This window comes from Heterodontus francisci, chromosome 16 (assembly GCF_036365525.1).
Source record: "Heterodontus francisci isolate sHetFra1 chromosome 16, sHetFra1.hap1, whole genome shotgun sequence".
Classification (NCBI taxonomy): Eukaryota; Metazoa; Chordata; class Chondrichthyes; order Heterodontiformes; family Heterodontidae; genus Heterodontus; species Heterodontus francisci.
Window position 1 is genome coordinate 21,590,198 of NC_090386.1, and position 13,728 is coordinate 21,603,925.

Sequence of the window (13,728 nt, forward strand, 5' to 3'; positions counted from 1 at the left end):
AGTCATGGGTTTGAAAATGCTGCCAAAGGAGCCTTGGCAAGTTTCTGCAGTACATCTTGTACATCGTACACACTGTTGTAACAGTGTGTGTCTGTTTAAGATGGTGGATGGGGTGCTGATCAAGCGGGCTGCTTTGTCCTAGATGGTGTTGAGCTTCTTGAGTGTTGTTGGAGCTGTACCCATCACACTCCTGACTTGTGCCTTGCAGACAAGCTTTGGGAATACAATCATTACTGCTCTGTGTTAGTTTAGATTCATCTAACCCAGCTCCACTGACTCAGTAGCCGGCCCCGCCCTCTCACTGCCGATTGGTGAACTTAAATTTCTAACTGTTCTTTGCCCGACGCTGATTGGTTAACCACAGAGCCTCTGCTCGCTAGCGTCAGTTATACCAGTCGCCGATTGGTCAATGCTAAATGATGCACTTGATGATTGGCTAAAATAATTCAGTAATTCCTGATTAACTATAAAAATTCTAAGCCTATTTACTTGGTTAAAAATAACCTCTTACAGTATAATCTTACCGCCGAGGGGGGAAATATTGGGTATGGCCCGAGCCCAGATCACAGCTCGCTCACCGACAGCATTCTGGCAGTTCTCCCAGGGGAACGCCGTGCTGACGTCATCTGATAGCTGCCCAATCAGCTGCTAACCTGTGCGAAGTAATATGTGATTGGCCAGGGCTAATTCAAAGTTTTAGCGGTTGGGCCGCTCGATTCAAACGGTGAGCGCGAGCGCGGCAACAGGGAGCGGGAGCGATGGCGGACTCACACTGCACCTGGAGCTACGATGCACCAACACATATCGATTTCAACAATCTGCAGGAACACGACGATCCCAGGGCCGACTACTGGTTCGGTAAGAGGCTGCGGGACCGAGCCACCGGAGCTGGCGGAAACTCCCCCACTCGCTCAGCTCTAGTGGGGATCAATCTCCTTCCCCCGTCCCCCTCCTGTAAATACCGACTGACGCCCGGTGCGGGTGGCGGTGGACGGAACTGCTGACGGGCGGGGGAAAGGTGTGTGGGGAGGGGGTTGTTGCTTAGCGCATGTCCCATTGTTTTCCCAAAATCGATGATCCTGCCCTGTGTGGGTGGGTTATGTTGACTTGCTGGGATTCAGTTCCGTGGGGGTCTCTGGGCAACAGGTATTTCGGGACTATACAGAAAATATTCATAATAGTCACCTGGAGACAGGCCGCTTGGTCCAAATGGTGCTCACACTTCACTCAAACTGTTCAGGCGCATTTACCCATCTTTTCCCCCATAGCCTTTCCACCCCTTTTTTTTGTTCATCTATGTGACTGAAGAAGGGCCGGTATCATTGCCTTAGGAGACCCCAGCTTGTACTTCTATAGTGCCTTTAACATCGGAAAACACCCACCCGTGCTTCACGGGAGCGTTAGAAAACAAAGTGACACATGACATATTCGATTAGGGGGCCAAAATCTTGGTCAAATCAGTAGGTTTCCTATCATTGATGGGGTGAGTGTATTACTGGCAAGCCCATCATTTATTGCCCATCCTAATTGCCCTTTGAAGGTGATTGTGAGCTGCCTTCGTGGACCATTGCAATCTGTTTTGGCAAGGACTTCCAGGATTTTGACCCAGTGACGTTGAAGGAGTGGTGATATATTTTCAAGTCGGGCTAGAGTTATACAGCACAGAAACAGGCCCTTCGGCCCATCATGTCTGTGCTGGCCATCAAGCACCTAACTATTCTAATCCCATTTTCCAGCACTTGGCCTGTAGCCTTGTATGCTATGGCATTTCAAGTGCTCATCTAAATACTTAAATGTTGTGAGGGTTCCTGCCTCTACCACCCCTTCAGACAGTGTGTTCCAGATTCCAACCACCCTCTGGGTGGAATTTATTTTCCTTAAATCCCCTCTAAACCTCCTGCCCCTTACCTTAAATCTATGCCCCCTGGTTATTGATGGCTCCGCTAAGGGAAAAAGTTTCTTCCTATCTAGGCCCCTCGTAATTTTGTGTGCCTCAATCATGTCCCCCCTCAGCCTTTTCTGCTCTAAGGAAAACAACCCTAACTTTTTCAGTCTCTCTTCATAGCTGAAATGCTCCAGCCTAGGCAACATCCTGGTGAATCTCCTCTGTACCCTCTCCAGTGAAATCACATCCTTCCTATATTGTGGTGCTTGGAACTGTAGACAGTACTCCAGCTGTGGCCTAACTAGTATTTCATACAGCTCCATCATTACCTCCCTGCTCTTTTATTCTGTGCCTTGGCTAATAAAGATAATATCCCGTATGACTTCCTAACCACCTTTATCTATCTGTGCTGCTGCCTCCAGTGATCTATGGACAAGGTCCCTCTGACCTGCTGTACTTCCTAGGGTCCTACCATCCATTGTATATTCCCTTGTCTTGTTAGTCCTCCCAAAATGCATCACCTCGCACCTCATTTGTCACTGCTCTGCCAACTTACCAGCCCATCTATATTGTCCTGTAACCTAAGGCTTTCCTCCTCGCTCCAACACCACCAATTTTCGTGTCATCTGCAAACTTGCTGATTATACATCCTATATTCACGACTAAATCATTAATGTACACTACAAACAGCAAGGATCCCAGCGCCGATCCCTGTGGTACACCACTGGTCACATGCTTCCACTTGCAAAAACAGCCCTCGACCATCATCCTCTGCCTCCTGCCACTAAGCCAATTTTGGATCCAATTTGCCAAATTGCCCTGGATCCCATGGGCTCTTACCACCTTAACTAATTTCCCATGCAGGACCTTATCAAAAGCCTTACTGAAGTCCATGTAGACGACATCAACTGCTTTACCTTCATCTACACATCTAGTCACCGCCTCAAAAAATTCAATTGAGTTAGACACAATCTCCCCCTGACAAAGTCATGCTGACTATCTTTGATTAATCCCTGCCTCTCCAAGTGGAGATTAATCCTGTCCCTCAGAAGTTTTTCAGTAGTTTCCCTACCACTGATGTTAGACTCACCAGCCTGTAATTACCTAGTTTATCCCTGCTACCCTTCTTGAATAATGGTATTACATTTGCTGTCCTCCAGTCCTCTGGTACCTCTCCTGTGACCAGAGAGGATTACAAAATTTGTGTCAGAGCCCCTGCCTTCTCCTCCCTTGCCTCACATAACAGCCTGGGATACATCTCATCTGAGCCTGGGGATTTATCCACTTTTGAGTCTGCTAAAACAGTTAATATTTCCTCTCCTTCAATGCTAATATGTTCAAGAATATCGCCACCCCCCAATCTCTACACCTTCATCGTCCTTCTCCATAGTAAACACAGATGAAAAGTAATCATTTAAAACCTCACCTATGTCCTCCAGCTCTACACAGATTGCCACTTTTGGTCCCTAATGGATTTGAGGATTTGAAAATTTGTGTCAGATGGAGTCTTCTATTTGCTTTATACCTTTACGAAACTCCAGTCTCTTTATCTGTGTTGAAAATTTCAGTTGGCCTAGCACCTGTCCTCTTTTGGAGGAGATTGCCTGATTTCAAGGCCCTTTGTGAAAGTATTTCCTAGTTTTGACCCTCGTGCTAACTTTAAGATTATGACCGGTTCTAGATTCTGCCAGCAAGTTCAATCCCCATAGAATCTTTTAAATTCTAGGGAATACAACCTGTCCTCATAATTTTAAATATTAACCATGCTGTCATCCTGAGGAGGGATGGCCAGAACTCAATACAGTGCTCCAGGTGAGACCTTATCAAGATACTGTACAGTAATCAAAAATCAATACACTGAAAAGCTAAAATTGAAACAAATCATTCACTTGAAATGTTCAGAATACACCCACTTCCACTGATGCTAAGAGTTTCTTGAATTCTGTTTTTAATTTGAAGACTCATTCCCTCAATTCTATATTTGAATTTTCTTGAGCTAAAAGCCAAGATTTCATTGTTTTTTACTTTTCCTGTAAAAGGGTCACTCTCGATTGTTTACCTGATTTTGGCTGGATGGTAATGATCATGATTTGGAGGCACTGCTTGCACTTTAAGGTTTGTATGATTCCAGGCGCATTGAAATCTGAGGATCCTGTAGACCTCCGATTGAAGGCACTGGCCAAGTGCAGGTAGTGCACGAAGTAATGCACTCCTGCAATGTTATAGTTTGGAATATGTAAAACTATTGCATCTTGATGTTTACTATAATTGCCCCTTTTATACTAGATCAGCAAATTGAGCAAGGTGGGGCAACAAATAGCCCTGTTCCTGTGGGAGCACCTGCCATACAAAACCATAATTTGAAAGGACCATCACATGAAGTTTCTTGTGAAGCAGAAGAATCAGAATCTATATCAAGCCAACTGAACAAAGATGATGCATCTGCAAGTAAGAATTTGACTTTCCTTTTGTATTGCCACACTTTTGGGTAGTTAATATTGCATAAACCAACCTGTCAACATTATGTAAAATCAAGTATCAACTGTAACTTCTATATGTGAAACTGCTCTTGCAGGTAAAGGTGAGCTTTCATTACAATGCCAGTTCAGGTCAATGTTTAGACTTTCTAATCTTTAATAGATCTGCTTACTGACCAGGACTATAATTCCTCATTTATTGGATCTCCAAGTTTGCCCATTAGATTGGGAAATTGATTTGGGGCAACTCTGATACCATAAGAGTCGTCTTGTTCAGATTGTCTCTCCTTTTTCTGGTGTAAATGGTGTTTGAACTCATTCTTTTGTTTTTCTCCCTTAGTTAAATAGTCCATCAGCATTCATTGGATTGAAAAATGAAGAATGATGTGTGGAAGGTTGCTTCCTCTTCTAAAATGGTGGCTTAGCTGTACAGGGGGCAGGAGGAAGATTGGGAAAACAATAGTGATGGAGGATTCTAAAGGGTAACAGAGAGGCATTTGTAGCTGCAGACGTGACTGCAGGATGGTATATTGCCTCCCTGGTGCCAGGTTCAATGCTGTCACTGGCTGCAGATCACTAAATGGGAGAGGAACAGCAGTGGTAGTGGTCCATATTGGTACCAGCGACAGAGGTTGAAAGAAGGTGGTATGTGCAGCAGAACCTCCAAAGGTTTTAATTTCTGGATTACTTTTGGTGCTATGTGCTAGTGAGTATAGAAATAGAGCGGATGAATGCATGGCTGGAGCGATGGTGCAGGAGGGAGGGCTTTAGATTCCTGGAACATTGGTTCTGTGGGGTGCTGGGACCTGTACAGACTGAAAATTAGAGGTGCAAAAACTATAGAGTAGTTATAATGGGGAGTTTAATTATCCTGGTATAGACTGGGTTAGTAATAGTGTAAAGATATAGACTGGGTTAGTAATAGTGTAGAGAGGAGGAAGAGTTTGAAATGTGTTCAGGAAAATTTCCTAGATTAGTATGTTTCTGCCCTGATGAAGGATATAGTTCTGGTTCTGAAGAGTGAGATGGGTCAAGTATCATAGGTGAACATTTCAGGGAGTGTAATCTTTGTATCATAAAGTTTAGGTTGGCTATAGAAAAGGAGAAATACAGAGTAAAAGTAATTGATGTCAGCCCTTCCCCAATTAATGGAGTGAACAGATCTGGTCCGAGTAAATTGTAATCATAGATTGTCAGGCAAAATTGAAACGGAACAATGGGCTGCCTTTTAAAAAAGATAATTTTGTGTTCATTCCCATGAGGGGGAAAGGTAGCACAAACAAAGCCCAGAGCTCCTTGGATGACAAGAATGAGATTAAGATGAAGCAATAAAAAATACAGATGTCAGGTTGATAATGCAGGTGAGAAACAAGTCTGAATATAGATCGTTCAGAGGGGAAGTTTTTAAAAAAAAAAGAAAAAGTAGGCCAAGAGACTGGCAGCCAACATAAAATGAAACCCAGAATTCTTCTATAAACATATAAATAGAAATGGATGGTTAAAAAGGAGTACGGGTGATTAGGGATGAAAAGTGATTTATGCATGGAGGGAGAGGCTGAGGTACTAAGCGAGTATTTTGCATCTGTCTTTACCAAGGAAGAAGATGCTGCCTAAGCCATAGTGAAAAAGAAGGTAGTTGAGACACTGGCTGGGCTAAAGAAATATTATTGGTTACGCTTTCTGTTCTTAAAGCTGATATCTCCAGGAGTGGATTAGATGCATCTGAGGATATTGAGGGAAGTAAGGGTGGAATTGTGGATGCATTGGTCATAAGCATAATCTTATAATCCTCCTTGGATATAGGTGTGGTGCCAGAGGACTGGAGAATTAGAAGCGTTCTATCTTCCAAAAAAAGGCTATGAAGATAAGCCCAACAATTACACGCCAGTCAGTTTAACCTCTGTGATGGGAAAGCTTTTAAAGATGATAATCTGGGACAAAATTATGTCACTTGGACAAATATGGATTAATTAAGGAAATAGAGCATGGATTTGTCAAGGGAAAATCATGTTTAACTTATTTTGTATTCGTTCATGGGGTATAGGTGTCGCTGGCTAGGCCAGCATGTATTGTCCATCCCTAATTGCCCTTGAATTGTCTGCCTTGCCATGCCATTTCAGAGGGCATTTAAGAGTCAACCACATTGCTATGGGTCTGGAGTCACCTGTAGGCCAGACCAGGTAAGGACAGCAGATTTCCTTCCCTAAAGGACATTAGCGAACTAAATGGGTTTTTACAGCAATTGACAGTGGTTTCATCGTCACCATTAGATCAGCTTTTTGTCTTTCAAATTCCAGATTTTTTTATCAATTGAATTCAGATTTCACCATCAGCCATGGTGGGAATTGAACCTATGTCCCCAGAGCATTAGCCTGGTCCCCTGAATTACTACAGTGACAATACCACTATACCACTGCCTTCCCAACCTGATTGAGTTTTTGATGAGGGTAATGCAATTGTGGTGTATGTTCATGCACTTCCAAAAGGCGATTGTCACAAAAGTTAAAGCCCATGAAATAAAGGGACAGTTAGTACTAAGCTGGCTGACACCAAACAGTAGTGATTGTTTCTTGGACTAGAGAAAGGTATGTACGATATTGGGACCACTGCTTTTCTTGATCTATATGAATGATCAAGGCTTGGGTGTGAGGGCCACCATTTCAAAATTTGCAGATGACACAAAACTTGGCAGCATTTAGAACTGCGAGGAGGGTAATAATGTACTTGAAGAGGACACAGTCTGGTGGAATAGAACGACACATGGCTGATGGAATTTAGGGTGGCGCAGTGGTTAGCACCGCAGCCTCACAGCTCCAGCGACCCGGGTTCAATTCTGGGTACTGTCTGTGTGGAGTTTGCAAGTTCTTCCTGTGTCTGCGTGGGTTTTCTCCGGGTGCTCCAGTTTCCTCCCACAAGCCAAAAGACTTGCAGGTTGGTAGATGGATTGGCCATTATAAATTGCCCCTAGTATAGGTGGGTGGTAGGGAAATATAGGGACGGGTGGGGATGTGGTAGGAATATGGGATTAGTGTAGGATTAGTATAAATAGGTGGTTGATGGTCGGCACAGACTCGGTGGGCCGAAGGGCCTGTTTCAGTGCTGTATCTCTAAACTAAACAAAGTGTGAAGTGATACATTTTGACAGGAATAATGAGGAGAGACAATATGTAAAAAAAAAAAAATACAGTATCAAATGGGGTGCAGGAGTAGAGGGACATAGGGCTCACTTAGTGCTAGGGGCTTGGATGGGGTGAAATTTGTAAATAGCATCCAGGAGGGCTTCTTGAAACAATATGTAGATTGTCCAACTAGGGAAGGGGCTGTACTGGACCTGGTATTGGGGAATGAGCCCTGCCAGGTGGTCGAAGTTTCAGTAGGGGAGCTTTTCGGGAGCAGTGACCATAATTCAGTAAGTTTTAAGGTACTTGTGGATAAGGATAAGAGTAATCCTCGGGTGAAGGTGCTAAATTGGGGGAGGGCTAATTATAACAATATTAGGCAGGAACTGGAGAATTTAGATTGGGGGCAGCTGTTTGAGGGTAAATCAACATCTGACGTGGGAGTCTTTCAAACGTCAGTTGATTAGAATCCAGAACCGGCATGTTCCTGTGAGGATGAAGGATAAGTTTGGCAAGTTTCGGGAACCTTGGAAAACGAGGGATATTGTAAACCTAGTCAAAAAGAAAAAGGAAGCATTCGTAAGGGCTAGAAGGCTGGGAACAGACTAAGCCCGAGAGGAATATAAAGGAAGGAGGGCTAAAAGGGGTCATGAAAAGTCATTGGCAAACAGGATTAAAGAGAATCCCAAGGCTTTTTGTACGTATATACAGGGCAAGAGGGTAGCCAGGGAAAGGGTTGGCCCACTCAAGGACAGAGGAGGGAATCTGTGTGGAGCCAGAGGAAATGGGCGAGGTACTAAATGAGTACTTTGCATCAGTATTCACCAAAGAGAAGGACTTGGTGGATGATGAGTCTAGGGAAGGGAGTGTAGATAGTCAGGTTCATGTCGATATCAAAAAGGAGGAGGTGTTGGGCGTCTTGAAAAACATTAAGGTAGATGAGTCCCCAGGGTCTGATGGGAACTACCCCCAGAATACTGAGGGGGGCAAGGGAGGAAATTGCTGGAGCCTTGACAGAAGTCTTTGTATCCTCATTGGCTATAGGTGAGGTCCCAGAGGATTGGAGAATAGCCAATGTTGTTCTTTTGTTTAAGAAGGCTAGCAAGGATAATCCAGGAAATTACAGGCCGGTGAGCCTTGCGTCAGTGGTAGGGAAATTATTAGAGAGGGTTCTTCGGGACAGGATTTACTCACATTTGGAAACAAATGGACTTAAAAGCAAGAGGCAGCAAGGTTTTGTGAAAGGGAGGTCGTGTCTCACCAACTTGCTTGAGTATTTTGAGGAAGTGACGATGATTGATGAAGGAAGGGCAGTGGATGTTATCTATATGGACTTCAGTAAAGCCTTTGACAAGGTCCCTCATGGCAGACTGGTACAAAAGGTGAAGTCACACGGGGTTAAAGGGATACAGAACTGGCTTGGTCATAGACAGAGGGTAGCAGTGGAAGGGTGCATTTCTGAATGGAGGGACGTGACTAGTGGTGTTCCGCAGGGATCCGTGCTGGGACCTTTGCTGTTTGTAGTATATATGAATGATTTGGAGGAAAATGTAGCTGGTCTGATTTGTAAGTTTGCAGACGACACAAAGATTGGTGGAGCTGCGGATAGTGGTAAGGTTTGGCAGAGGATACAGCAGGATATAGATCGGTTGGAGACTTGGGCGGAGAAATGGCAGATGGAGTTTAATCCGGACAAATGTGAGCTAATGCACTTTGGAAGGTCTAATACGGGTGGGAAGTATACAGTAAATGGCAGAACCCTTAGGAGTATTGACAGGCAGAGAGATCTGGGCGTACAGGTCCACAGGTCACAAAGTGGCAACGCAGGTGGATAAGGTAGTCAAGAATGTGTACGGCATGCCTGCCTTCATCGGTCGGGGCATGGAGTATAAAAATTGACAAGTCATGCTGTACAAAACCTTAGTTAGGCCACACTTGGAATATTGCGTACAATTCTGGTTGCCACACTATCAGAAGGACGTGGAGGCTTTGGAGAGGGTACAGAAGAGGTTTACCAGGATGTGGCCTGGTCTGGAGGGCATTAGCTATGAGGAGAGGTTGGATAAACTCTGATTGTCGTCACTGGAATGACGGAGGTGGAGGGGTGACCTGATAGAAATTTGCAAAGTTATGAGTGGCATGGACAGGGTGGAAGAGTCAGTTACTAGGGGACATAGGTTTAAGGTGTGAGGGGCAATGTTTAGAGGGGATGTGCGAGGCAAGTTCTTTACACAGAGGGTGGTGAGTGCCTGGAATTTGCTGTCAGGGGAGTTGGAAGCAGGTACGATAGCGACGCTTAAGAGGCATCTTGACAAATACATGAATAGGATGGGAATAGAGAGATATGGACCCTGGAAGTGCAGAAGGTTTTAGTTTAGACAGGCATCATAATCGGCACAGGCTTGGGGGGCCAAATGGCCTGTACCTGTGCGGTTTTGTTCTTTGGAGTATATGTGCACAAATTGAAGGTGGCAGGGCAAGGTGTGAAAGTAATTAATAAAGCATATGGGATACTGGGCTTTGTAAGTTGGGGCATAAGAGGACAAAAGCCAGGAAATCATGGTGAGTCTTTATAGAAGGTTATAGGTTTGGTCCTAACTGGAGTATTGTGTCCAATTCTGGGCACCACACCTTGGGAAGGATGTGAAGGCATTAGAGAGAGCACAGAAAAGATGAGAATGGTCCCAGGGATCAGGGTCTTAATTGCATGGGTAGGTGAGAAACTGGAGCTGTTCTCCTTGGAGAAAATTAGAAGAGATTTGATAGAGGTGTTCAAAATTGAGCCTGGACGGTGTAGATAGAAAGTATTCCTGTTGGCAGAATGGTCGAGAACCAGAGGACACCTGGCAAACTAAGCAATGCGACATGAGAAAATGCTTTTTTTTTTTAACACAGCAAGTGATTAGGATTTGGAATGCATGGCCTGAGTGTAGTAGAAGCGGATTCAAATGTGGATTTCAAAAGAGAATTTTTTCATTATCTGAAAAGAGAAAATGTGCAGGGTTATGGGGGGAAAGTGGAGGGCGTGGATGGGACTAGCTGTGCTGCTCTTGCAGGGAGCCAGCTGGGACAGTCAGCCTCTTTCTGTGCTACTTGCGATATGGTGGGTTCTGTATTGGTTTACTAGACTAATGCCTGAAATTGGCGGGTTGTCATATGAGGAAAGGTTGGAAAGGTGAGGCTTGTGTCCGCTGGAGTTTAGAAGAGTAAGGGGTGACTTGATTGAAACACACAATATCCTGAGAGGTGGATGTGGAAAGGATGCTCCCTCTTGTGGGAAAGCCTAGAACTAGGAGTCACTGTTTAAAAATAAGGGGTCGTCCATTTAAGACCAAGATGAGGGGAATTTTTTTTTCCAGGTTGTGAGTCTTTGGAACTCTCCTCCTCAAAAGGCATTGGAAGCAGAGTCTTTGAATATTTTTAAGGTAGAGGTAGATAAATCCTTGATGAGCAAGGGGGTGAAAGGTTATTGGGGGTAGATGGGAATGTGGAGTTGAAGTTGCAATCAGATCATCCATGATCTTGTTGAATGGCAGAGTGGGTCCGAGTGGCCTACTGCTGCTCCTAATTTGTATGTTCGTATGTCTGGTACAAAGTCCATTGCACTGCTTAATTAACCTGAGGTTGATGGCTATTTCACAAGTATCCCTATTTGGGAACGATCCAGTTCTTGGAGCATTCCAATCAGTTTACCCTGGTGAGTTTCAAATTTGTAAGGTTAATGGTATGGAGCCAAATGGGACTCAAAGGTGTGACCAAGCTGGGACAGAATGGGTTTTAGGGAGGGAGAAGCAGTGTTTTCAGAGGCAACCCTTTAGAGTGAGACCTAACTGCCTGACATGGCTGAAAATTGGGCATAGAGTCATAGATACAGCACTGAAACAGGCCATTCGGCCCACTGAGTCTGTGCTGGCCATCAACCACCCATTTATACTAATCCTACATTAATCCCATATTCCCTACCACATCCCCACCTTCCCTCAATTCTCCTACCACCTACCTACACTAGGGGCAATTTACAATGACCAATTTACCTATCAACCTGCAAGTCTTTGGCTTGGGAGGAAACCCACACGGTCACAGGGAGAACCTGCAAACTCCGCACAGGCAGTACCCAGAACCGAACCCGGGTCGCTGGAGCTGTGAGGCTGCGGTGCTAACCACTGTCATTGTGCTGGCCTAGGCTGTGTATAATGTGGGGCTTGTAAAACTGGAGAAGGTGGAGATTGGGAAGGGCAAGGCTGTGAAAGGATTTAAACTAGAGGAAAAAATTTTTAAAGTTGAAGTATTGGGACCAGGAGCCATTGTAGGTCAGTGAGGACACGATGATGGATAAACAGGACTTGGTATGGGATAATATATACAGACCTAAGTTTATGAAGACTGGAAGGATGTCCAAACGGGTGTTGGAAATGGGTTATAAACAGGTGTTGAGGTTTTGGGTGCTGTTAGCTGTCTTGAGAGGAGATGGAACTATGGAGGACTGGTTAGGGTGATCTCTCAGTGGGATGTGCCAAAGTGAATCATGATGCTGAATTTGGATGATAGGGAGGGATAAAATCTTGAACTCAGCTAAGTATTTTTTATGTTAATCAGCTTTCAATTCAATACTATTTTCAAGTCAAATGTAAGCTGGGAGTAAAAATGACTTACTGAAAGACTTGCATTTATATCGTGCTTTTCACTGGACATCTCGGCACTTTACAGCCAATTAACCTTTTTTGAAGTGTCACTTTAGTGTAAAGAATGCTGAAGCTGATTTGTGCATAGAAAGCTCTGGCAAACTGTAATGTGATAATGACCAGACAATACATTTTGTGATGTTTGAGGGATAAATGTTCACCAGGATGCAGGAGTATAACTCCCTTGCTCTTCGGAATAGTGCCTTGGAATCTTTTACATCCGACTGAGGGCAGATGGTTCCTTAGTTTAATGTCTTAAATTAACAGTGCAGCATTCCCTCAGTACTGAGTTGAAGTGTCAGCTTAGTTTATGCGTGAACCCACAACCTTCTGGCTCGACGAGAGTGCGACCACTGAGCCACAGCTGAGTACTTATATAACAGTTCCGAAGAAGGGTCACTGACCCGAAATGTTAACTCTGCTTCTCTTTCCACAGATGCTGCCAGACCTGCTGAGTGATTCCAGCATTTCTTGTTTTTGTTTCAGATTTCCAGCATCCGCAGTATTTTGCTTTTATTTGTGTTTAATTCACTGCCACTTCTCTTCCAGGAATGCCTACCTTGAAGTTCTGCTCTTCTCTCCGACGGGATTTTCGTTTGTCTCTTTTACCTTGTTCACCTTCATTGCTTTCTATTTCCCTCCTGGTGTTTGATAAGGTATCTACCAAAACTCGTTTTCACAGCCACATCTCCTTCCTCAGTGACTGTCTCCGGCTCCGACTTATTCCACGTGGATTCCAACTGCAGTTTCACCCATCATGCTTTGAAACCACCCAGGATCACAGGTATCTCCGAGAAATACAACCTTCCTCTGACTGCTACTCTCGCCGCATCCTGAGATCCACACTCAGTGCTATGCGCCGCCACATGCACACACTGGACCTCTCTCTCCAGCAGCACCGTCTCACCTTATCTCAAAGCTGTTCTACTCCGCAGTTTCATCTCATCTTACGTCTCATCCGACGCATTAACAAAAACCTTTTTTTATTCCTTTCAGGTGTTAAGGAATGCAAGCTCCAGCAGCTGATGGGGACTAATGCCCCTCCAGATCCTCCTTCCGCTTCACTTCTCTCTGACCCCACCCCTTCTGATCTGACCCCTTGCCGTGTATTCACTATACCCTCTGACCTCCCCCTCTCACGCTGAGCGTTCTGTACTCAGCAAAGGTCTCAGTTTTATCCCCTTACGCCCCCACCTCAATGAATTTCGCGCTCGGCATGACTTTGAGCTCTTCTTCCGTCGCCTCCGCCTCCGGGCTCACTTCTTTGGGTCTGCTGGTCGGGGGGAGGACGCCTGGTCATTCACCCGCCTCCAGCATTCTCCCTCTACCTGGACCCCTCCCCCTGGCCTCTTACCCGCTCTTGATCTCTTCATTGAAAACTGTCGGCTAGACATTGGTCGTCTCAATTTCTCTGCCCCCCTCACTCACTCTAACCTGTCCCCCTCTGAACTTGAGGCACTCCGTTCTCTCAGGTCTAACCCCGACATGGTCATCAAACCTGCAGACAAGGGTGGTGCTGTTGTATGGCGTACCGACTTCTACCTTGCAGAAGCTCAACGCCAACT

General features: G+C 44.9%; 1 protein-coding gene across 1 annotated transcript in view; it reads left to right on the forward strand.

Moving 5' to 3' along the window:
• The first annotated feature begins 690 nt into the window (after nucleotides 1-690).
• The window catches only part of tpx2 (TPX2 microtubule nucleation factor), a 58,362-nt gene continuing 45,324 nt past the window's right edge, over nucleotides 691-13,728 (forward strand). The window contains exons 1-2 of the mRNA XM_068048036.1: nucleotides 691-858; nucleotides 4,172-4,333. Coding sequence (XP_067904137.1) covers nucleotides 759-858; nucleotides 4,172-4,333 — 262 coding nt within the window. The 5' untranslated portion in view covers nucleotides 691-758. The remainder of the gene's footprint in view (nucleotides 859-4,171; nucleotides 4,334-13,728) is intronic.